The sequence below is a fragment of the Amblyomma mixtum genome, chromosome 5 (genome assembly GCF_055824585.1).
Source record: "Amblyomma mixtum isolate Tamu chromosome 5, ASM5582458v1, whole genome shotgun sequence".
NCBI classification, from domain to species: Eukaryota; Metazoa; Arthropoda; class Arachnida; order Ixodida; family Ixodidae; genus Amblyomma; species Amblyomma mixtum.
The window spans coordinates 117,545,497-117,570,949 of NC_143016.1; the positions used below are offsets into that span (position 1 = coordinate 117,545,497).

Here is a 25,453-nt window from a genome sequence, read left to right on the forward strand (position 1 = left end):
CCCTCGTAGTTGAATAGGAATCCGTCGAGGGGCACTGAGCAAGAATGGTGCAGCGTTTTGTTGTAGGTGAATTGTGTACTTGTGTCGGAGTGTGCCGAGGCCACTGAACTGTTCGGCATGATGTGTTTGCTCAGGAGTGTTCTTTCTGTAGTAACTGCCGACCGAGTTCTGTGCTGGGCACTCTGAGCGTGCATGAAATGTGCGGTCGCAGAGAAAACAAACCAGAGCATCGCGGTAGCGTCCAGACTTTGCGTCCATTAAGAGAGTTGCCCTGGCGTCTACATGCTGTTGCAAAGTGAACGTTTGAGCTCTGTCGCCATCAGTGTTGACTGCCCCTTTTGAATCAGCTTGTGAGAGTGCACGTTCCTTGTCTGTGTCCTCGGACTGACAATACCCCTGTCAAGCGGGCAAGTTAAGTGCACTTAAGGAGAGTGTACTTCGCTGTAAGTACACTTTGCCGCATCTAAACGACGCAAGTGGAGTGTCACTCGCAGAAGAGTGCACTCCGCTGAGAGTGCGTTCGCGGACCACACTTTGCTGGTCGAGTGCGTAGCCTCGACGCCAGCGGTTCCAATGTACAAAATTTATAGTGCATAAAAAGTACTTACAACTTTGTTTTACGTGCTATAACACTGCTTTCAGAAAAAAAGTTCCTTGGTTATAGCTACAAGCAAAGCAACAAAACAAGTAAACGTGATCAGATGCAACATTGCTGCCCGCCGCCATCTTGTTTGTTGTCAAAATTCTGGATAGTCTTGGCTGGACTTGGCTTTTCTTCTATTTTCATTTTTTTCATCGCTAAAAATTGTTGAACCTAGTTTTATTTGCGCTATCACGTTAACCAATCAAATATTATGAGTCTTTTTTCTTTTTCCATCGTCCTGTTCAGAAATTTTGCTCATTTTCTGTCGCCATTTTTTTTTACTATGAGTGCATTTTGCTTTCCCGTTTAGCACCGCGTAGCCCAAAGTGTCACTCGGGATGCCGAAGCGCACTCCCCGTAAGTGCACTTAACTTGCCCGCTTGACAGGGGTATAACTTTAGGGAGCGGTGGAGCTGCTCTGAGAGTCATGTATCATGCAAATCGACAATGAACCTGTTGCGAACCAAGTGTTCTTCAGCTGCCGATGACGTGTACTATATGCATAATTTGACTAACTTGCAGAGTTCGGGGTAAAATGTGTTGATGCTTTCGCCAGGTCATTGGACACACTTGTGAAAGCGTGATGGCCCGTACAGCTCATTTGGAGGATGCACGAAGTCTTCAAAGAAGTGGTTGACAGCTGCGTCGCAGGACGCTAACGAGGCTGCATGGAGAGAAAGTGTCCAGGAGCGTGCGAGTGTCTGGGCCCAGGCAATAAAATAGCATACATACTTGGACGTTTGAGAAGCATTTTGTAGTCCGGTGGTGGCGGCATAATCTTCAAAGCGAGACTTCCATGAGGACCAGCTTATAGGGATTGAGAAGTTGAATGTGTGCGGTGGCTGCATAGTTCAGACTAGCCACTGAGCTGATTGGGTGCCTACTTCGGGGGTCGTCTTCGCGCTGTAGACTGTGTTTGAGAACTGCTACAAGACTGCTGTGTTTCAGATCACTGTCACTTCTATACCATGTCGCATGACGTTCCTATGCGATCATTTTGCAGAGAGCGAGACATTGACCACCCCACTGAAGAACAAGAAACTCAGTCCCTTTATTCCGAACACCCCACCTCTCGGCTTGAGCCCAGAGGGCACCACTAGTGTGCTTACAGGTGGCGACCACTACAAGTACCACAGCAGCTACTCATTCTCTTGCAAGTGCAGTTCATGTTTAGGAGTACCAGTTCAATGCACTATCTTCACCATGTTGTGGTAGCTGGTGGTCTGAAGTGTCAGTTAACCATGCTTGCTACTAGTCTCATGTTGGCATGGGTTTGTATCCAGCTGAAGGCTTTTTTTTTCATGTTGTGCAAAAGGCACTTTGGGCAGAAATTGGTGTCATTTTTGGTTTTGGCGTCTGTTTCGGCGCCAGGTTTGCCTCGGTTTTGAGACCCCTTGAAGAAGCAAAGCGTTGCATGCACCCTCTGTTTTCCTTCCAGAAAGCTTTCGTTGGTCACCTCTCGACTGACCCTCAAGACGGCACAGTCGCTGTCTGTCCTGGTCGCTCAGTGCAAGAGGAGCCTGGTCGAGCTGAACATCGCGAGCATTGACAACATCTCGGACACGGTTGTCGGCGTGCTTCACAAGATGGTCACCAAGAATGTCTTCCTATCAAAGATAAGTGTCAGGTGAGTTGTCTGGACTAATTGAGTGGCAATTACACAGTTGGTAGTGAGCCGCCGAAAGATGCGGGTTCGATTCTGGCCGCGGCAGTTGAATTTCGATGGAGGCAAAATTCAAGAGAGCCTTTCACTATTGCGTCCCTCATAGGCCGAGTCGCTTTGGGACGTTAAACCCCCGTAAATCGAAACCAAACAGCTGTTAATGTGAAAAATCTCTTGTAGCTGGCATGCAATAATGATTGTTATGCACAAAAACATTCAGCTTGTGCTGGGTGCCCATGTAATGTATGTGCACCCCTTACCTCTGGTCACGCTTTTTTTCATGGCAAGCTTCACTCCCTATTTGTTATGGAAAAAAAAGGCTGAGGCTTAACTTGGTTAAGCCTGGAGAATGCGAAGCATCATCGTGTCGTGTAATTTGGAGGCGCACAACCACAGCGACGGCGCGAGGTGGGCCCCCGTTTCTCCACTGTCGTGACGTCATCGTGTCACGTGGTGTGACGTCATGTATCACGTGATTTGGAGGCGCACAACCACAGCGACGGCGCGAGGTGGGCCCCCGTTTCTCCACTGTCGTGACGTCATCGTGTCACGTGGTGTGACATCATGTATCACGTGATTTGGAGGCGCACAACCACAGCGACGGCGCGAGGTGGGCCCCCGTTTCTCCACTGTCGTGACGTCATCGTGTCACATGGTGTGACGTCATGTATCACGTGATTTGGAGGCGCATAACCACGGTGAAGGGCTGAAGTGGTAGCTAAAGTAGTATGCTTCGCATAAAACCGCAAGGCTTGGTCTACATGCCTGGCAAGGTCACATGATCACCCCTCCCCCCACTTCCTTCCACTCACTTCTGGCTGCGTGTACTCTTCTTGACTATGGCGACGACAAACATGCTTTGCGCTGGACCCTTTGCATTAACAGCTAGTGCTGCAAAAACTTGTTTGAGCAGAGATGGCATTTCTTGGTGGCCTGGCCCTGTGAATGTCCTTGCTGTCGTTGCCTCCTTATCTGACAGTGCACAGCCCACTTTGAGCCCACTTGATAATTAACTTGAAATGACAAGTGCTCAGTGTATTGATGTGTTTGCTCTATAGTAAATCTGCATGACCAACTTGTTTCGACCAAGAAGACTTCTAATAGGATTTCTTTGATATCGGAAAAATGACTTCTAATGGTGCATATTATAGAACCCGTAATGTATTGAATATTATCGCTTACAAATCGGCTTCGAGTGCAGAAAGCCCCTCCCTCCCGCTGGCCAAAGATGTTGACTCCAAATATTGGTTGATGCCCTTCACTCCCTTCTTGGAGCTTTAGCTAGTGAAAACGAAGGATGTATGCCTGCACTGTGGCTCTTTGAAATTTAGTTCACAGTTCTATCTCTGCGCACTTTCCCTGCTCGGTGCTGTGTGGGGAAGCCAACTTAACTGGTGTTTGGCATTAGGCTTTTTGTGGCCTCTGCAATCACCACGAGCAGCTTTGAAATGGCACTAAAACTTTAGAGAACGTCTCCTGGTTGTCGTCAGCGCTTCTGCATAGGTTTTTACCAAAGTTTTAATTATGAGTTTCTGCTATATCAAATGTTTTTTAGAATTTTTACTTATTTGTTGTAATGAGATTTGACTGTGGGATGTAATTCAAGAAAGATTCCAGGTTTCCTTTGCAGCAGTTTTCACGTGAAGGCTCAGTAGAGCGACTCAGAGTGGGATGTGGGCGAAATTTCCTAACGAACAGTCTCAGTAAAGCCTCGTTACTTGAGGTCGCAGACACTGAGAAACATTTCACTATGGGATGGATAACGAGACTGCTGCAGCAGCCGTCGCCCTCTCCTCCACGGCTCGCACATTGCTCCTATGTGTGGGGTGGGAAGGGACTGGTGGGTTGGAAGCGCCCCGCTTTTCCCGCATGTCCCCTCTCTCTGTGTGCCCACCCACCATTGCCCTCGGAAACTCACTCCCCAGTCCCCAGCTTCCACCGGGCGTTAGCTGTTGGTGCCAGAATCGCTGCTGTCGCTGCTGTCCTCTGTCAGTGCCAGCTCGTCCTGTGTATTCTCTGCCACATCTTGTTTTGCGCTGCTTCTGAACATGGACTGTTTTGTTGTGGAAACTGTGGCATGCTGCGTGTGCCACGGGGAAGCGCCGGTGCTGCTGAAGCACGGTGCGTTGTCACCTGCGTTCGCTCGTTGCTGTAGTAGACATTTGTTTCATGGAAGGTCGTGTTTTCCCGTCGTGAAACTTTGTGGGGCTCAGCCAAACTTCGAATAATGCAGCACTAGCTAACACAGTACGCTCGTTATTAATTCGAACATCAAGGGATGAGAGACTTTTTGTTTGAACTATCAGATGTGCACACCCTAATATGACCAGAAACTAAATTGCGATGTAACCAATTTTACAAAACCAGTTTTACAAAGTTCCCTATCTTCTATTGAGCAAATATTGATTCTCTGGCAAGTACCCATAGGGTTCAATGTTCTCACTCGAAATGACGAAATAAACGACCACTAAACTCTATTCAATGAAGTTTTTCTGTGAAGAAATGAGTAAAAAAAGGGAGATTTCTCTCTTATTTAGCTCACGATGTCTCAAAAGTATATCAGCAAATATGATGCCGCAGTATACCGTATTTACTCGCGTAATAGGCGCACTCGCATAATAGGCGCACTCCTAGTTAGGGCGCGAAAAATCAGATTTTTTTATTTCCGCGCATAATAGGCGCACCCCGAACTTGGCACTGTGATCAATACTGTATTTACACGATTGCAAGCCGACGCCTCGCCACCCCCCGCTTCCCAATCTTTATTTTAACAAAGTTTTTGCTGAACTGACTACTAGTCCCTACTAGTGCTGCTGCCGTCGCAGCTGCTGCGGACCCACAGCACGTACAACGACATCGCGTAGAACAGCCGCACACAGTTTTCAGGGGTGCTCACTTTAAACGTCGGTTTGGAAAGCTTCATCTCCAGCCGGAAACGTTCCCGACTTAGGCCCGCGAAAACCTCGACGCTTGGAGTCGCGTACGAAAATTTAGGGACGCCGCAGTCGCAACTGCTGCACTTCTCGGCCACGTCGTATTTTCCGACCTGCCGCACGCTTGCCGTGTTCGAGAGCAAACTCCCCAGCCGTGTGGTGCTTGCCCGTCGAGCTAAAACATCAACGCTCCGCGGCAAAGCCATAAACCACGATAACTATCGCGCTACCGCAAATCCCGGCGCTTGACAGCAACAACAACAACAAAAAAAAAAAGAGCTGGAGATGCTGATGGCGATATAGATAGCGAAAGCTCGCGGTGGAGGAAAACGATGGTGATGATGAGCTTGGCCTTGGGTGCCCTCCGTGGGCGGCGTCTGAAAGCTCCTGTGCGAGTGTGTGGCCTCCGCGATCAAGCGCCTGTTGCGCGCAGCCGGAGCCGATCGCGGAGGCCTCGGCGCGTGCATTCCGAAAGTTTCGGTGCGGCCCTTCCACGGACCCTTTTTTTTTTTAACATTTTCTTCGCGAAAACGGGGTGCGGCCCGTACACGAGTGCGTTTACGCGGTGTGTTCAATTTTGCGAGTCGAAAAATTTCCGGAAATTTTACCCCGCGTAATAGGCGCACCCCTAACTTTGAGCCGGATTTTCTGGAAAAAAAGTACGCCTATTATGCGAGTAAATACGGTATTTTGGATGCCACCACGTAACGATTTTAGATCTTGAAGGCCGGAAAAATGCCTTCCGCGGCTTTACGAATTTCCCAATTTAACAAAAACCGTAACTGCTCTTCACTTTGTTTAATTGAGATTTAACTGTATATCTCAGCATACAACTAGTGTTTTGAAGCCTTTGTTTCTGTGGAATCATTGCTACAAACAAGCACAACATAAAATATGGGTGGAAGGCATTGATATGTTCACTGCTCAGTCAGTCTCCAACTGTTTATGTCTTTGGCAAAGTTATCAGTGATGCTCAGGTTTGCAATAGAATGAAACCACAATAACTTGGACATCAAGGGATTGGAAAAGACGTCCTTATAACCCGATGGTCGAGTCTTCCAATGGCTGCAAAAAAAAAAATGAGCCTAACCGTTATTCACTGCAGCACTTTTACTGAAGGAAAATATAGGCATTGGGTGTCTGCTTTTGTTGGAAATTGCATGGTAGCGGTGATTTCTTGCAATTCTGACATGCTGTACAGCATGTCAACTGTCAAGAAGATCAAATCAGAACTACATCAGTACAGCAAGCCCTTCTATGGCTTTCTCCACCGTGGTGTGAGGGAACCTTCTCACAAGCAGTAGCGCCCATGTAAGAATGGCTTCACCACACAATGAGCAGCTCGTGATGAGCACGCATTTTCGGTGCACAGGGAGCACCACGGGGACTGAGGCGGGGGAGCGCACTTTGGCCCATGAAGCGACTTGCCAGTCTGACTCCAGCGGCTGCGTCTCACTGTCTGGTGTCATGATGTGATAGTGTGCGGACGTGACGAAAGCATGGCTATGACTCAAATAGAGGCTAATATTATTGCATGTAGGCGGAACATTGGGAGCGACAATTTTCACAATTTCAAAAGGAGGTGGTTTTTCGCAGAAAAGTTATTTAAGTTCATGAATTTTTTGGACTGTTCAATTATTCAGACCATTTTTCAGTCCCCCCCCCCCCCCCCCCTCTGAGTTGTCTGTCGGCGACTGTAGTTGAACTGGGATGCGAAGGCTCTTTGGCACAAAAAGGAGAAACCATGGACCGCCAGGCTCAAATTATTGTTAAGTGAACCGGCACGAACACGGATACTTGTGGTAGGGGAATCGCGTACAGTGTCGAAGCGTGACGTTAATGTCCTGTCCTTGTGTTGTTCATTCTTGAAGAGGTGAAGATCAGGAAACATGGGTGATGCGGAAATGAGGTAGTCGTCGAAGTTGTCATCACAACTGGTCGTTGGGAGCTGCTAGCATGAGGAGAAATTATTTTGGGACTAAAAAAAAATTAAGAAAAAGAGTCGCAGCTCATGCCACTGGAGCATGAGACAGTCAGCATCGGCATGTTGATGACCACTTTTTTACACGACAGTGAAGTTAAACTCTTGAAGACGCAAAGCCTATTGAGCGAGCTTGCCGCATGGGTCACAGGTGCACGAGCTAACAGAGCAAATGAAGGTCGGTGAGGATGATAGAAGCATTGCCATATAGGTAGGTAGGAAAGGAAGCGTTGCACCAGAAAAACAGCTGCTAGGTACTCCTTTTCAGTAACTGTGTAGTTGTGTTCCGACTTGCTCAGTGACAGGCTGGCATAGGCCATCATGACAAGCCGTTACGACATCACATGCACATCTTTGCCGTGGCACTGGATGAGTGCAAGGCCAGCTCCGACACCGCTGACGTTGGTGTGAACTTTGATGGAAGCAGAAAAGCCAGAAGGGTCAGAAGAAATTTCAGATAACGGAAGGCAGATTCCCAATCAGAGGTCGACTTGAAAGGCACATCTTTGTGTTTTAGGCACATGAGAGGATAGGCGATGTGTGCAAACTTCGGAACAAGACGACAAAAATAAGAGCAAAGTCCTAAAAGCGGTGAAGTTCCTTCACTGACTGCGGCACTGTGAAATTGGTGGCAGCGTCAATCTTATAAGGATCCAGCAGGACACAACCTTGCCAGTGAAGTGACCGAGAGCAATTGTTTGACGTACGCCAAAGGGGCGCTTCTTAGCTAACTCTTTCCTGTCCGCGGGGAAAATGGTGGTTTTCAGGTCATATCATTAATATTTTTTTTTCTTTAACAAAACTTGCTTGGTACAGGAGTGTATGGTACCGAATTGTAGAGGAGGAAATTCTCTTCACATTGTTATTAGTCACAGTCAACATGCTTATTGAGTAAGAGGTGAAAAAAAAAATTATCAGAAAGAAAATTGTAGTTACAAAGAAAAAACAAAAACATCAAAGTTTCGTCACAAAAATAAAACGTAAAAAAATTTCAAAATACAGTGAAATCTCGATACAACGAACTTCGCGGGGTCGCGAATAATCGTTCGTTATTTTGAAATATCGTAATAATGAAAGACTCGCGAAAAAAGGTAGTAGTATTACTGGACAATGAAAATACTGTACCTTCAGGAAGGGCACACGACAAGCTATGTAATTTTCAAACAGGAAAGCAAACGAGAGGTTCAGCGCTCGTTTATTTGAAGAAATCCGTGATTCTGGCGGGTGCGACACAGGCGCCCCAGGACGAACTCTTCAACGTCAACTTTCTGGAGCACAGAATCGGGCACATCGCTACAACGTCCGATGAATGTGCGAAGTTTGCCTATGGATGCAAGAACCTCCGCACTAGACACAGGTTCGGCCGCTTGGTCTGCAGGCGGCGAGTCGGCATCATCGTCCAGTTCATTTTCTTCGCCGCGCTCTCCATACTCGCGAACGCTGCTCACGATGTCTTCTACAGTCAGGGGCAGCATTTTCCGACTCGGCGGAGTCGGCAAAAGTTACAGAAGAGTCTCAGAGAGTTTCGCAGTGACTTCAGTCCGCACCTCTTTTGCGCTGTCGTCATCCGTGCTATCAGCGTCATCGCAGTCTTCTGTGTGAAGCGGCGATTTCACCAGGCCAGCTTTCCTCCAGCAGTTGTTGATGGTCGAGGCCTTTACGTTCCACCACACCCCAGTTACCATTTCGGCAGCCTGGCGGACATTTATGGCTGTCGGGAGTCCGAGCCGAAGGTTTAACAGCGCTGCACTAGGCGCTTCCGAAACGATGTGTTTCCTTAAGCGTGAACTGCCGTCGCTTCATCTTGACACTGGCGCCCGCAGAATTCATCGTCAGCACAGTCAACACGCAGCGGCGAGAAACGACTAGGCCTCGCGTTCGCGGCGGCCGCACACAAAAAATGAAAAGCGCGGAGGCAGTCTAGTGACATGCACACCCACGGCCGGTCTCGACGCGCGCGCTCTCTCGCTCTCTCTGAAGGAGAGAGGAGAGAGAGTGCGCGTCGAGACCGGCCGTGGCACACCGTGGGAGAAAAAAAAAACGGAGGAGGAGAGACGAGCCAACTTCCGGTTGCGAGGCGGCTTCGGATTGGACTGGATTGTATCGGATGCCTGCCCTTGGCGATTAGCAGAGTTAGCGTGTGCCTCTCGGGGAGTCGGCTCACTTCTCCGGGGTAAGTTCGTAATAATGAGGTGCATTTATAATAGGTGGGCAGATAAATTATGCTCGTTATTCTGAAATGTTCGGTATTTTGAAATTCGTAGTAGTGAAATATTTTTACATTGAAAATATAGATATTTTGGCGGGGATTTTGAAAAAGTTCGTAAATATGAAAAATTCGTTAATGTGAGGTTCGTAGTAACGAGATTATACTGTATACATTTTTTACAACAGGGATCAATGCAACATTGCAGCAAATTTTAGTTTGCTGTGAACAGTATTAGCTGGGCTAGGAAAGGAAACAGTAGTCCTAGTGACTATCGTGCCACCGCGCGAAACAGTTCCTTGTTGCCGTGAAGCAGAGGTTGGCCGCACATGTCTCACAGAAAACATTTGTTTTTTGTTCCACCTTTTTTTCTTCGTAGCACAATTTGCAGTTCCGGTACTTTGCATTTTCTGCTGCTTGTGCTGCAGCCCCTGAGGTGAATCACGAGGCGGAAACAGAGGGCGAACATTGGGGTCCTCAGGATGTGGCTCATCAAATCCGAGGAGTTGCTCGATCAATTCAAGTCTGAACGCGAACTGATCAAATCTTGATGTCCTCGACAATTCTGGCGCTTCGGGATGCTCCTGGCAATGCGCGTCAAAATGTGTGAAGCTGTTGACGACCGCGCCGCCGAGTGCCGTGCGACACTCAGGCGCGCAACGCCGAGGTCGACCCCTGGCTGTCTTCGAGCCGAAAACACGACTCTCTGCACTGCCGGCGGCAAGTAATCCCGCCCGAAAGATGTTGACACCCTGCAGATAAGAGTTGTGACCTTCAGAACACTCTGATCTTTTCCGATAAGCCCTGCAGCAAAAGCGGAACATTTCGGGGGAGAAAGCGAAACTTACCGAGGCATGGCTGTTGATGTTCCAGGTCGGTCTGACGCAGTTTCGCTGTCGGTGCTGAAGTCTGAAGAGCCGAAGTAGTCTTCTGAATCCTCACTGCTGCTGTTCTCGTCCAAAAACGAACTCTCAGGAGCATCAATTTCTGTGGAAACGCGCGGTTTCGGCGCAGCAGCAGCGCGCGACGTCGACGCCATGGTGGAAACAAGGAGCGCCGGTCAGCTGACTCCGGAGGGGCTAAAATCACCGCTTGGCGGAAAAAGTCAAACCAAAAGCGAAACGAAAAGAAGAGTCCCTTTATTTCACACTGGATAGCGCTAGTTGTCCAGGAACGCTTCAAAAAGTGGGAAAATACGAACTTGAAACCATCGATAGCGGGCTATTGATGGGAATAGGCGCGGACAGGAAAGAGTTAAGTACTAGGCCCACTTTTTCAGTGCAGTCAAGGGCGATGATGAGGTGGCTGTTTTGCTCACTAAATGTCCTCCTAAAGATCACAACATGTCCAAATAATGCTTACAAATCTCTCACTTCAGACCACGCAGAATTGTGTCCATGAACCTCTGTAACGTCACAGGCACATTGCATAGTCTGCATAGTCTAAAGGGCATAACATTAAACTCTGATCATCAGGTATTAAAAATGCAGTCTTTTCTGTGTCAGTTGTGTGCATTGGAATTTACCTGTAACGTCAACCTCAGATCAACCAAGGAAAAATGAGGCTGAGTGAAGACAGCCAACAGCACATCGTCTGTGTTCAAGCGGATAAACGTCTCTTTTTGTGACGTCATTGAGGTGATGAGTCTGGTTGATCTCCACGTATCATCATTCTTCTTGACAAGGCTAACGAAGCTGCCCAAGCGCTTGGAGATTCCCGGATAACAGTGTGTTTTAACATGTCACGAACTTGTTCGTCTACTACCTTATGTTCTCTCGGTGACATGTGGTAACGCTTTTGTCGTATCGGAGGAGTGGATCCTGTATCGATCTCATGATGAATGCGAGAATGGGAAAGGGGTGCTGGATTGTCCCTGAAAAAGTCTTAACACAGTCAAATGCTTTAGAAGCTTTTCCTCCAAAATGGGCAGCTCATTTGTGGGAAGAGACTTGTCATAGCTTGAACTTGAGACTCTACACGGGGTTTTGCCCGCTTCTCAAAATTGTGATTACCGAGTGCTACGACTGAAATGCACGCCTTCCTCGAAATGGGCGAGTGTCATGTTGTGAGGTAATAAAGCTGGCTCTTCTGAACAGTTCAATGTCCACAGTGCGGTGTAGCCATTAGTCACTGGCAGTATGCAACAGGGCATGAGAATACTCTACTTAGGGCATGTAAGTTCAGTATTCTACGATGGCGGCGGAAGTGCCGCACAAAATTTTAGAGGTAACAACCAGCACGAATCCGGGTGTCATCGCCAGCACAGCTGAGTCTTCTGACACGGAAAGTGCTCTTGCTCTGGAATGAGGAGGTGAGTCGGGCAAACATTGGAGTTGCGTTCAATGAAATCCCTCCAGTGCAGCAGTCTAAAGTTGCACTGCACTGTTGTAAAAAGTCAGTTCCAAGGATAACGTCATGCATGGAATGTGTCAGCACAGTAAATTTGGTTGTAGAGATATTTCTTCATGGATAACAACATTCGTGCAGAATACGCCAACTGGAACCAATGTTCCACCTTCAACACCTCAAAATATCACCGCATGATCCTACCTGGGCATTATTTTCCACCCCAAACTATATTTTTTAAGGTCAGACGCAGGTTAAAGAACCACAGGTGGTCGAAATTTCCGGAGCCGTCCACTACGGCATCTCTCATAGCCTTAGACGCTTTGGGACGTTAAACCCCATAAGCCGTACCAAACCATCATAACAGACTGTTGCACCAGTGTCTACTAATGCCATAGAGCAAAGCAAAGGTCATACCGTATAAACGCGTGTAAGGGCCGCACTTTTTTTTCCAGATTCGAGGGCCAATTTTCGGGGTGCGGCCCATACACGCGACTTTAGAAAAAAGAAGAAAAAAACACACCAACCAGGGAATGAACGGCATTTATTCTGCCTCCAGTCGTCACTCGCCGAGTATTTCGATTCTGAGCTGGTGCTGTGCTCTGGTGCGCGCTCATCCCAAAAAAAGCCGCACAGCACGTCCGCTGTCAACGCATAGCCGTTGTTCCGCACTTCCATCACGTAAGAGAGCAGCTCTTCTTCCATTTCGGGAAACTCTCACGGCTTGCCTCGGAAGGCGGGCTTTTTGCACCTTGTGTTTCTCAATGCATCCTTCTGGTTGCACCATCATCGGACACACTCCTCGGCTGTGTCGAATTTCCTGCCCGCCGCACGCTTGCGTGTTCGAGAGCTAACTCCAAGCCGTGTAAATATTAAGGCAGTTGCCGATCGCGCTAAAACTGCAAAGCTCAGCGGCAGCATGCGAGAGCTACGACCACCAGAACTACGGCGAGCATGCTAACATGCCATAAAAACAAGGCTGGAGCTGGCGATGCTGATGTCGATGTGAATAGCGGGGGATCGCGCCGGAGAAAAAAAGTTTACGATGGTGATGATCATGACTGCGGCCTCGGCGCCATCCATGGACGGTTTTTGGAGGCTTTTGAGAGTGTGCTTGGCTTCCGCAATCAAGCGCACTTTTGCTCGCAGCCGGAGCTGATCGCGGAGGCCATGGCGCATGGATTTAGAAGGCTATTCCCACCTGGGTCGTGGAAAGTTCGGGTGTGGCCCTTACACGGATTTATTTTTTTTTAAACATTTCCTTCGGGAAAACGGGGTGCGGCCCATACACCGGTGCGGCCCTTACACGCGTTTATATGGTATATAACCACTTCAACTCTGCTCTTAAGCATAAACGCCGGCAGAGGTATTGACGACATTGACTCTCTGGCGGTCTCGCCTCATTGGCTTTGTCACCAAGTTTCCCGGACGGGGAGAATGACGTCAAGGGGGTGGTGAACAGTGTTTATGTGAAGGTGGTGGAGTCGGGCTGCAGTCAGAGGCAGATGAGGTGTTGCTCATCAATGCCAGGTGGTGGCTACTACCCCAAGTGGATGCCGTCGTTTGGTGCTGAACGTCAGTGTCAAGGCTGTGAGAAGGGTTTGGCCACAGGCAGTTGCCTTGTGGTATTGTGCATCAGCGGTGGCATTATCGGGAGACGTATCCGGTCATGCCACAGTAATACACAGGTGGTGGGCACCAGCGATCAACTTGGCGCCTTGTAGACGGGGTCAAGGCATTGATTGTAGTCAGGTCATAGCTTCCGGTGCACCAAGTCACCCGTGTAGGCGGACCTTCTTCGCACAGGCTGGTAGGTGCACTGTAGATCTTGGGGTCTCCTGGTGCTGAAGTTCGGCACCCTGCAAGGTGGAATCCAAGAAGTGGGTGAGATCACGGGCTATACTTACAGCACGCAGCCATCGTGTGGGGTGTCATCACGACACACAGGCTCCTGATGCTGAAGAAGTTCTTCGTCCACAATTTGTCGAATCATGTCAGCCATGGACACGGGTGCAGCAGCATCAGCAGTCGTGGTGGAGGTGATGCTGGTCAGTTGCCCAGATTTTGGGACGATACGACGAAGCTTCAAGGTCTCGAACGTTCTACGGTGCCTGATAACGGCAGCAGTAAAGTTCACTTTCTTTCCTGATGAGGAAGGTATAAACATCTTCAGTGATCCCTTTAAGCAAGTGTCCAACTTCATCTACTTCCGACATACATCTATTCACTAATTTGCACACATGTATGACATCTTCGATGTACTTGATGTACAGTCGCCGACCGATTTTTCGGACTCGGCGGGACCCGAAAAATGGTCCGAATAATCGAACGGTCCGAAAAATCCGTGAACTTAAAAAAAACGAACTTTTCAGCGAAAAACCGGCTTTCAAAATCGCGAAAATCGCCGCTCCCCATGTTCCGCCTACAAGCGATAATATTAGACTATATCTGAGTCATAACCGTGCTTGCTTCATGCCCGCATCCTATCACATCATGATACCAGATAGTGCGACGCAAATTTCCAGAGCCCTTCACTACCACTACGGCATCCCTCATAGCCTGAGTTGCTTTGGGACGTTAAACCCCAATAAACCAAAACCAAGATAGTGCGGCGCAAAGGGCGCGCGATTGCATTGAAAACGGTACAGTGGGACAGCTGCAGCGTCCGCCGCGGCTTGTACGATGCACCCCGCGGTGCATGAACTTAAAAAAAAAAACTTTTTTGCGTAAAACCGGCTTTCAAAATCGCGAAAATCGCCGCTTCCCATGTTCCGCCTACAAGCAATAATATTACACACTATCTGAGTCATAGCCGTGCTTTCTTCATGCCAGCATCCTATCACATCATGATACCAGATAGTGCAACGCGGCCGCGGTCATGCCGCGAATGAATTCACTCGCTACGCGAAGCAAGAGCAGTCGGTTTGCATGGGGCAATAACGTTCGCGAGGTAACCTATGGGTAACCCATGGGTAACCTGCGGGAAGCCGCGAGCGGGAGCGAGCGGGAGCGAGCGCCTCCGTTGCAGTCCCACCCTCGCCCCCGTCTACCGTGTTTGCTGTCCCACTGTACCGTTTTCAATGCAATCGCGCGCCCTTTGTAGGTCAATGGAGAGCATCTCATATCTCGACGATAGAGAACAAATAGCTAAACCTATCCAAGCCAGTCCGATTGCGCCTTCCGAGCCGATTCCGTTGAAATCCAAGATGACGCCTTTCGCGGTGGCGGCAAACGGTTTGGTAGTGACAGCGATGCCCGCTCGCGTCTACATTAGGCCGAAATAACAAATTTTCGGTTGAAAAACGATCACTGCAATATTGTTGGCGTCTATTTTAGTCCGAAAATTCGAACATTTAGGCTCCGCAAAGTCCGAAATATCGGTCGTGAAAATGTACACGTTCCTATGAGGTGCGCGACGGTTCCTCAGCGAAGTCCGAAATATCGCGCTAGTCCGAATTATTGGAGTCCGAAATATCGGTCGGCTACTGTATGTCTCACCAGGTAATTTTGCTCGTAAGGTTTGCTCAGCGCATTTATTTCTGGGAGATTTGTCACCAAAGCACTTGATTTCTTCTGTAAAAGGTCCCAGGTAGCGAGAGAGTCTTCATGACTGTCGAACGTGATCAGAGCAGTTGCTTCCAAAAAAACCCATTGTTTTCTGGCTTAATGATAGCATCCTACCGATTGTATTGCCTCATCATCTTCATCGTCAGCCTGACTATACCCACTGCAGTGCAAAGGCCTCTTCCTTGTCTCTCCAATCAACCCTGTCCTTTGCCAGCTGCGGCCACCCTATCTTCGCAAACTTCCTAATCTCATCCACCCACCTAACTTTCTGCCACCCCCTGCTACCCTTGCCTTTGAAATCCACTCCGTTACCCTTAATCACCAGTGGTTATCTTGTCTTCGCATTACATGCTCTGCCCAAGCCCATTTCTTCCTCTTGATTTCGACTAGGATGTCATTAACTCGCGTTTGTTCCCTCACCCACTCTGCCCACTTCCAGTCTCTTTATCGTTGCACCTATCATTTTTCTTTCCATAGCTCGCTGTGTTGTCCTTAACTTAAAGGTGCACTGAAGAGGAATCTGAACTCGTCTTTTTGCCGCGGGAACTCGATCTACACGTTCTGAGCATTCTTAGAAACTTCGATTTATTGCCCTGTGTGGCTGATTTTCCTAATTAAATCGAATTAACGTCCGGCTCCCGCCTTTTTTTTTTTTTAATTCTCCCTCGTACGGTGGGTGGAGTCGACCAACGCGTGGAGTGCCTTTCAGCCAGCTCCGTGGAGGCTTTGCTTTCGCTTTATTTTGTTTTTTAGGTTTCCACGAATAAATAGTTTCATTCGCAGATAATATAGCCGCAAAATGAGCCCGCAGAAATAAAAATACGGGCGGACTATTTGCTTCTACGGACTACTACGTATTACTCCGCTGATGGCAGAGCAGCAAGCCGCCGCGGGACTGGCTGAAAGGCACTCCACGCGTTGGTCGACTCCGCCTACCGTACGAGGGAGAATTAAAAAAAAAAAGCGGGAGCCGGACGTTAATTCGATTTAATTAGGAAAATCGGCCATACAGGGCAATAAATCGAAGTTTCTAAGAATGCTTGGAACGTGCAGATTGAGTTCCCGCGGCAAAAAGACGAGTTCAGATTCCTCTTCAGTGCACCTTTAAGTTGAACCCTTTTTGTTTGCCTCCATGTTTCAGCCCCATAGGTGAGTGGCGGTAAGGTCCAGCTGTTGTATACTTTTCTGGAATATTGATTAACTGCCATTCATGATCTGAAAGAACCGGCCATATGCGCTCCACCCCATTCTTATTCTTCTAGTTATTTCTCTCATGATCCGGATCAGCAGCCACTACCTGCCCTAATTAGACATATTCGCTTAACACTTTCAGCACCTCGCTACCATTTGTGAACTGGTGTTCTCTTGCGAGACTTTTGAACATTACTTTGGTCTTTTCACCAAGGAATGGCTCACCTGCTTTTAATTTGTGAGCCACTCATTGAGGTCTCATCTGATTTTCCAGCAAAGGTCCGCGGTTCGCGATGGTGCTGCCAGCGAGCCGCTGTATGTACTGCTTGCTCAGCGTCGCCTTCGTGAGGCATATCAAAAAGCGGGGGTAATCCAACAAGTCAGTGGCTCCGTCGAAGGCCACGGGGATCTGTGTTGGTACCTAAAACCGTCCTCTCCTTTATTTATTAAAGTTTCTCTCTCTCTCTCTAACAACGTCCACCAGAACTGTGCATGCGGGAACTTATCTACAATGTTCTGTGACGGAGAGCTCAACATGGCCAGGCCGACCAGCTTCTTCTACCCCTATGCTCTTCTCCTCTGCTTCGTCGTTGACACAAAGCACATGACAGTTTAAAAGTCAACTGCCGCAATACCTTTGATGCTGGAGTTCGCAGTTAAGAGAAGCGCTCATAAAGGTTACATTATTGCCATGAAGGAACAAGATTAAACCCTGAATCTGGGGTAAGAGGTTAATCTTCCCTACATATTCCTCCAAAGGCCGCACACTTTTGCCACTGATAGATGAACTGCTGCAGGCCATCGCTGTAGAACTAACTCATTTCGAGAGTTCAAGAAGAGCTCCACTTGAGCAGTCACTTCCTTTTTGTGGCGGAAATGCATCCCGCACAATGGGCTGTACATGTGAGTGAGACAAAAAGTTGCAATGGGGCAAAATTCTCTAGCCCAAAGATGGGTGCCTTTCGTGAGCTTTCTTCCGCGCTTCGCCTCGATAATGTCTCGCAACTTGGTGAGAAGCTCAGAATAATGCCTCCTTGTGATGCTCGGCGTTTGTGGGCATAATCTGCGAGAAGAGCACCACGGCACTCCCAGGACACACTCAGCGTGACCTTTCCTTGTGACGATGCAGCCGTGACCTTTCTTTGGTGCTCTTAACCCATTAGTGCCCAGCGTACTTTTAAAAGTACAGTTAAATTTTTCATGATTTCAACAAAGATCTCATTTTTCGTTTCAAGTAGGTCATTCTTTTGTCACCAGGAGATCGGCCCACGCCCCTTAACTAAGAAGGCCCGCTTACTTTCCTGAGTATGTCAGCTTTCTACAGTGAAACTTCAGGATGTTTGTTTCCCACGAACTGTAGCGCTAGCCGTTGGGTTATAATTTTCTCGCGGCCGTGTTTATGTACATAATATGCTAGTTTCAAGAATACAGCTGCACAAAAGACGAAAGTAAACAATGGATGCTTCGAATGTCCCGAACCTTTGGCTTTTTTTGTGCTATCATGAATTATGTGCTGCTGTACTTTCTATAGTACGCTGGGCCTTCCCGTGTGCACAACGGCGCCCATCTATTCCAGATCGTAGACCTTATGGTTCCCTGCAATTTTTCGCGAAAACTTTGTCTGCTCAGTGAGGCCTCAAATACTCCTGTACTTGTCGCTAGCTACCCGGAATATGATGATGGTGTGATTTTAGCTTGTTATAATAAAGTTTTGGTTATCAGAACGTGGTGGTCTGCAGAGCAGACAGTTATTCTTATGCATTTCACACCTACTGTGGAAAGTCCTTGAGTTCGGAAAAGAAACTTTTGGAACTGCGTATTGTGTGGGCATTGCCTGAGATGTACGCTTAGTGACTATTTCGTGTTTTTTGGCAATTTGTTTTACTAGTCAAAATGTTCTTGTAATGCTCTGCCTGGGGTTATTTTCGGCTACAGGAGCGTTTCGTCAAAACAGGTTTAGGAAGTGTCCAATCGGCCTAGAGAAAGAAACGGAAAAGAAATGGCAAGGAAAAATTGGTTCTTCCTGCTATAGTGTAGGTTAAAAGTAGCCTTTATTGAAGCCTAAGGAGAACAGTGTAGTCACTATGGCCTGCAACTATAACAACATGGAGCCTACATGTTTTGTAAAGCTGTGGTTGCCTAGAGCACACGAAAAACTGGCCTTTTGTAAGCCAGAACTCTTTTCAATTTACAACAGTAGTATGGCAGGTGTCGACCTTTCGGATCAAGTGGTGAACTGCTACTACATCGGCATCAGGTACAAAAAGGGGGACTGGCTGTTGACTTGAAAGCTCAACTTTGCAATTGTGAACGCCTGAACAATTTGCCTAATTGCAAGAGACGAACTTGCTGACAATTTTTGCTTTGGTAAGAACATTAGTCGTCATTACCTACGTCTTGACATGCAGCAACCAGCGGTTCACAGACACTCTGGCTCAATCGTGTCTGATGCTTTTTTGAGAAGGAGAAAGCTTCCCGCGCAAATTAGAATAACTACAGTGCCAGTATAGCCAGAAAAGATTTATGAGGGCCTGCAAGAAGTGTTATATCACCGTGCGTAAAAATCACGCACATATTTGCAAAAATAACGCCACCAAGTACAGTAATCCCTCGTTATCACGAAGTCAGCGGGACGGCGAAAAAATTCGTTATAAGAGATAATTCGATATAAGTGACCGCTCGAAAAAACTAAAATAGTCGAGATTTAATTGCGCCACAACTGCGAGAAAGTCAAAATACGATGTATTCAGTGCAGCAAAACTTTATTCAAGTGAAAAGAAGGCAGTGAGTTTTGCCTGTTTCATGTTCATACCGGGCGCGAGCAACCCCTGCTCCAAATTGCCCAATCATTGCAAGAGGCCGCGGTCGCCGCCCGTGCACTCAACCTTATTTCGCAGGAGGCGTAGATACTCGCGCGTCTGCACCATAGTCGGCACTTCACGTGGCTCTTCGTCCGCCGACTCTTCGTCCTCGTCGGGACCACCAAGAGTTTCAATTATATCCGCATCCGTCGCTGGGGCAACCACGGGAGCTGCTGCATCAGCCAACGCGAATGTCACAAAGTCTCCTTCTACCACTTGGCCAGAAAGTTCATAAACGGCCTCGTAAAGATCACTGCAAGTCCGGTCATTGTCAGGTTGGTCATCCTCAGGCTGGTCATCGTCAGGGCCGCTGACGACGGCGCGGGAAAAGCCGGCGTGTGCAAAACAGTTCGCGACCTTCGAAGGTGCGAGCTCTTTCCAGGATAAGTTCAGCAAGTGGATTGCACCAAGCAAATCGATGTTGTAGCTCTTGCTGGCGTCATATGCCGTGAGCATGCGCTGCAAAAGAGCCTTGCGGTACAGCTTCTGGGTGGTCTCGATGATGCCCTGGTCCATCGGTTGCAGTACCGCGGTTGTATTGGCAGGCAAAAATTCAATAGTGATTGCCGTCAGGTTTTCGATCTTCCCGTGGCTCGGGCAATTGTCAACTATAAACAGCACTTGCCGATTCTTTGCGCGGAACCGTCTATCCATAAGGCGCACGTAGTCTTCGAAAATAGCGGCTGTCATCCAAGCCCGCTTGTTGTTCCTATAGATGCACTCCTTAGGAATCGCTGCATTGCGGAATCACCGCGGTTTCTCTGCCTTCCCCAGTATTAACAAGGGAAGCTTGTCTTCGCCTGTTGCATTGGCACCAAAGAGCACCGTGACACGCTCCTTACTCTGTTTTCCTCCGGATGAGGATGCGCCAGGGGTAGTGAACGTGCGATTCGGTAGCATCTTGTAGAAAAATGCTGCCTCATCTAGATTGTAGACGTCTTTGTCTGCATACTTTTCAAGTAGAGCTTGGAGCCGATGTTGGCGCCATACGTCTACAGTGTCACGGTTCACGGCTGCGCTTTCGCCGACGATCGACTTCGAGGTCACGCCGTGTCGTTTCTTGAACCGTTCCAGCCAGCCATTGCTGCACTTGAAATCTGTATGGCCCATTTGAAGGGTGAGAGCTTCGGCTTTTGCGGTAAGAGCAGGTCCATGTACGGGGAGATTTGCACTCCTGGCGTTCTTGAGCCACTGTAGAAGTGCACCTTCCACTTCCGGGTATTTCGAATCGCGATTCCTCTTTCTCTTCGCAGAGAAGCTCTTTTCAAAGCCATCCAGCACAGCTTCCTTGTTTTTCAACACAGTTGACAAAGTAGAAGGCAGTATGCCAAATTCCTTCGCAATGTCGGTTTTCTGCCGGCCGCCTTTTTCCACTTCTTTTATCAGCAAAACTTTCTGCTCCAAAGTCAGACACTTTCGCCCGGAGACTGACGGAGCCATTTAGGATTGAATACCACAAAAGCACACGCGAGGCACGCTCAACTAATCACACGGCCTACAGCCGGGATCCAAACGCACGCGGCGGGCGACGCAGAAGGCAGAGCGCGCTACGTCGTAGCTGGCAGCGAGGAGACGAGCGAGCGGAGTAACTGGCGTGCGAGAAGCTAGCAGACCGAAGAGCGAAAGAAGAGGAAAGAGAAAGAGCAGTTGACCTTGGAAAGAGCGTTGAGGCGCCGGCTGCGGGAAGAAAGAGGAAGTGAAAGGGCTTGCCTACTCAGTGTAGGGGGTGTTCGTCCACTGGTGGCTGAGCCGCTCGCTGCCTGCGTGTCGACAGAAAGGAAGTGGGATGGGGAGGAAAGAGTAGTGGGAGAGCGGACACAAATGTGCAGCTGCCTGCCTAGCCAGCAGTGTGACATTGAGGGGGGAAGGCGGGGGGGGGGGGGGGGGAGGCAGTCGCCACTTTTGTAGGGGGGTGCGCGGGTCACGAAAGACTGAGAGTGTCGCGCTGGAATGTGGAATGCGCGCTGGAATGCATGCGCAAAGGGTCGCTGCCACGGCGGCGATGCCTGCGCTTCCTTCAGAAGCCTGCGCTCGGCGGCGGCGATGCCTCCGCTCGCCACTTCGCTCTAAGCGGGTCAAGCCCTTCGTGCGCTTCGAGTAATGCGGCTTAAAATGCATGCGTTTGGGTCGGGACCGGAAGAAATTTCGAATAAAGCGATATTTCGAGTAAAGCAATTTCGTTATAACGAGGGATTACTAGGAGTGGAGCGAAGTAGCCACTTGCGCTATGGGGATGACCCAGCGTACTATAAAAAGTACACCTGTGCAACTACTTTGGAACGATTGAAGCAATCCTGACAAAATTTCAGGAATCTGCTTTTCTTCATAAACGAGCATTATATGCTAAAAATGAAGGAAATCCCACAGTTACATTTTCCTTGGGCCCTAATGGGTTAAGTTAACATGCGGCCACTTTTTGCTTTGTGGCTTCATTTCTGGGTCATAATGTTGCACCCAGTGCTCATCCATGGTGATGAGTTGGTCGAAAAAGTCATCAGTGTTGCTCTCAGAAGTCGTTACTGTCACAAACATTTTTGCAGCTGCTTCCTTCCGCAAGTCCTTTTGTATTGGCATCAGCAGCAATGGATACGAGGGCGCAGCAGCCTTTATTATGGGTGGGTTGTTTTGAAGAGTGTTGTGCACAGAGATTACACTGACGTTAATCTGCTGCATAGGTCTTCAGTAGTTATCTTCCAGTCAGTGAACTCTAGAGCCTCCCTTCCTTTTGTGATCTCTGAAGCTTCTGCACTTGCTGCACCATATTGTCAGCATTGAAATGTTTTTCTTACATGTTGTTTACACACACTTCCCAGCGTGGGCTGGTGAAGGCACGTTTTTGGATTCCCTTTCATGCTTCGTGCTGATGCAGCTCGCAGTATGTTCTGAAGGTCAGTAAAGCATAGTAGGGTGTACTTTTAAACCACAGAAATTTTTTCTATACATTACTTAGCTTTGGTATTTTGCGGTCACTGATGGGGGCTGCTTAGAAATTGACATGCATCTTAGATAGAGGATATCGCCCACTTTCTTTTGAATCTAAATGCCTTTCAATTCATATCTCAGCAAAAAGCTATTGAGGGATGCAGTACTCACGTGAAACTAGAGAAACCACTATGTGAAGCATGTGGAGACAGTCGTAGTGCGCAAAAGTATTATCGTGAGAAACTGAAGAGACCCCCCTCCTCTCCTCTTGTTCTGAAGCCTGCCACACTCTTAGGTATGTTGGGGCACCATCTCATGAACAGTGCATTGCTCAGGTGTGCTAGAGCAGTGCTCATGAATAGTGCATTGCTCAGGTGTGCTAGAGCAGTGCTCATGGACAGTGCATTGTTCAGGTGTGCTAGAGCAGTGCACTGCTCTAGCACACCTGAACAATGCACTGTTCATGAGATGGTGCCCCAACTTAAGATTGTGGCAAGCTATCTCATGAACAGTGCATTGCTCCGGTGTGCTAGAGCAGTGCTCATGAACAGTGCATTGTTCAGGTGTGCTAGAGCAGTGCACTGCTCTAGCACACTTGAACAATGCACTGTTCATGAGATGGTGCCCCAACTTAAGATTGTGGCAAGCCATCTCATGAACAGTGCATTGCTCAGGTGTGCTAGAGCAGTGCACTGCTCTCAGCATCAGGTGTGCTTCACTAGGTGGTGCCCCAGCTTCAGAACACGAAGGGGGAGGGCGCCTTACTTTTGCTCATGAGTACAGAAAAAAAAGCAGTGAACTCTATTTTGTGATGAACACACTCCTATCCATCCTAGGTTGCTGTTAGGAAAAAGTGTAATTGTAGATTTGTCGCAGTAAAGGAAGGGAGCATTTACTACTAGCATGGTATGTTGACTTTAACCTAGTTTTTTGGTTTATTGGGGGTTTAACATCCCAAAGTGACTCAGGCTGTGAGGGACGCCGTAGTGAAGGGCTCCGGAAATTTGGACCACCTGGAGTTCTTTAATGTGCACTGACATTGCACAGTACACGAGCCTCTAGAATTTCGCCTCCATCGAAATTCGGCGGCCACGGCCGGGATCGAACCTGTTGTCTTTCGGGCCAGCAGCCGAGTGCCGTAACCACTGAGCCACCGCGGCGCGGCATTTTAACCTAGTGTTCAATGCATGATAGCCTTACATGCTTACATGCCTTGAAACTAATGCACCACAAATGCCGCCGCGGTGGCTCAGTGGTTATGGTGCTCGGCTGATGACCCGAAAGACGCAGGTTCGATCCCGGCCGCGGCGGTTGAATTTCGATGTAGGCGAAATCCTAGAGGCCTGTGTACTGTGCGATGTCAGTGCACGTTAAGAGAACCCCAGGTGGCCGAAATTTCCAGAGCCGTTCACTACGGCGTCTCTCATAGCCTGAGTCGCTTTGGGACGTTAAACCGCATAAAGCATAATGCAACACAAACACAACTTTCCTTTTGATGCTGCTCAGGTGCCCTGCCTGGGACGATGTGGTGCGGACTAGTGCGGCCTTGGATGACGCCAAGGAGAGCAACCAGGGCCTGCTCAACAGGGCAGCGCGGTTTGTGATGAGTCTTGACGGAGGAGCTGCGTTGTCGGCCGAGCATCACTGTGCCGCCGCATTCGACGAGCTGTGCAGCACAGCGTCGTTGCGGGAACACCTGATGGCACTGTCGGCGAAGTCCGAGCTCCACGTGTCCCTGGACGTGAAGAGGGCCAGGTGCTACTTGCAGGAGAACTACATGGTCTTCGCTGGTATCGTGCAAGCGGCGGTCATTTGCGAGGCTGGCGATGGCGGCGTGCAGCTGGATTCACTCAACGTGGACTGCTGGCGCGCCATAGCGCAGTACCTGAAGCTCAGTGATGTGGTTCGATAATCGCAGACCTGTTACGAGGACTTTAGAGGACCATTGTCGTCTTTTCTTGTATGTGTATATAATCGCATTGTGTTACTATAGCGAAATATATTTAGTGCTACATATCACGAGGTGGATGGTGGACATTTCTGTTGGTGCTCTCTGGCCGTGGGATACTAAACACCCCGACGAAGTTGTGGGTCGTTTCAGTGTAATTCAGGTGTAGGGATGTGGCTGGCAACATGGACATTGCTTTTTTTGCTTGTCACATTTAGTTTTTGGCTCTAATTAAGAAGAATTATGTATTTGGGGTGATAGTTCGTATGCACGTTGACGTATTGAAACTGAAGTGACCACGGCATGATGAAATTGAAATGACACGGGCTGGCATAGCTCATGTGCCATTTTGAACATGAATGAAGGGAGAGATTTGTATGTAGAGATGGTTCCTAAGGGTTTTTTGCCCTTTACATAGCAGCACATTTGAAGACTAGTTGTGGTTGTTATATAATTGTGTAGCAGTAGTTGAAAGGGGGGTGGGAGGGACTGCAAGGCTAGATCCGTGCATACAGCTAACTGCACTACCACCATCAGGGGCTTGGAGCGTAGCTTGGGTTGGGTCGTCATTGAATTCAGCGTAAGAAATGACTTTATTTTTTGGGATCAAATTTAAGGAAGCTTCAAAGGGTTGTTTCTGGAATAGTACGCTTCAACCAAAGTACATTTTTTTGTAGTTTTGAAAATACTATTTAATGATGTGCTGCTGCACACTTGATCTCATTATTACATCTACCACACTGCAAAGTTTCTCGTAGCTACTTGGCGCATTCAGGATGCACATTTTAGTCCTTTGTAACAATATAATGAATTTGTTGAGATGATGGCAGCGTGGAAAATTCATTTAAAAATTTTAGATTAATGGTTTAAATTTTTTTACCATGGCTTTGTAAGTGACTTGGTGCGTAATGAATTTTTTGAACAAACTTCGTCTATGCACAATTTGTAATGCTTGGAGTACAGGTCACAATCTAGCAGTGTCTGGCTTACATTGCCACTATTTTGTTTTTGAATGGGTACGTACTTGCGCGAAGAAGACGGGACACATCAAAGGAACACACACGACATATATACAGAGCGCTCTGTATATGTCGTGTGTGTTCTTTTGTTGTGTCCCGTCTTCTTCGCGCAAGTACGTAGCCGTTCAAAGATGAACCAACTCGCCCAAACAAGAGTTTTAATATTTTATTGC

At 48.3% G+C, this 25,453-nt stretch overlaps 1 protein-coding gene across 2 annotated transcripts in view; it reads left to right on the plus strand.

The window, feature by feature from the left end:
* The window catches only part of LOC149343445 (uncharacterized), a 35,580-nt gene extending 11,251 nt beyond the window's left edge, over positions 1-24,329 (plus strand). Inside the window, exons 3-4 of one of the 2 annotated variants that reach the window (XM_089545926.1) lie at positions 2,082-2,270; positions 23,820-24,329. In XM_089545926.1, coding sequence (XP_089402052.1) covers positions 2,082-2,270; positions 23,820-24,225 — 595 coding nt within the window. In that variant the 3' untranslated portion in view covers positions 24,226-24,329. Of the gene's footprint in view, positions 1-2,081; positions 2,271-21,931; positions 22,522-23,819 lie in introns of those variants that run through there. The other variant, XM_089545927.1, reaches the window with a different exon arrangement.
* Positions 24,330-25,453: the final 1,124 nt, after the last annotated feature.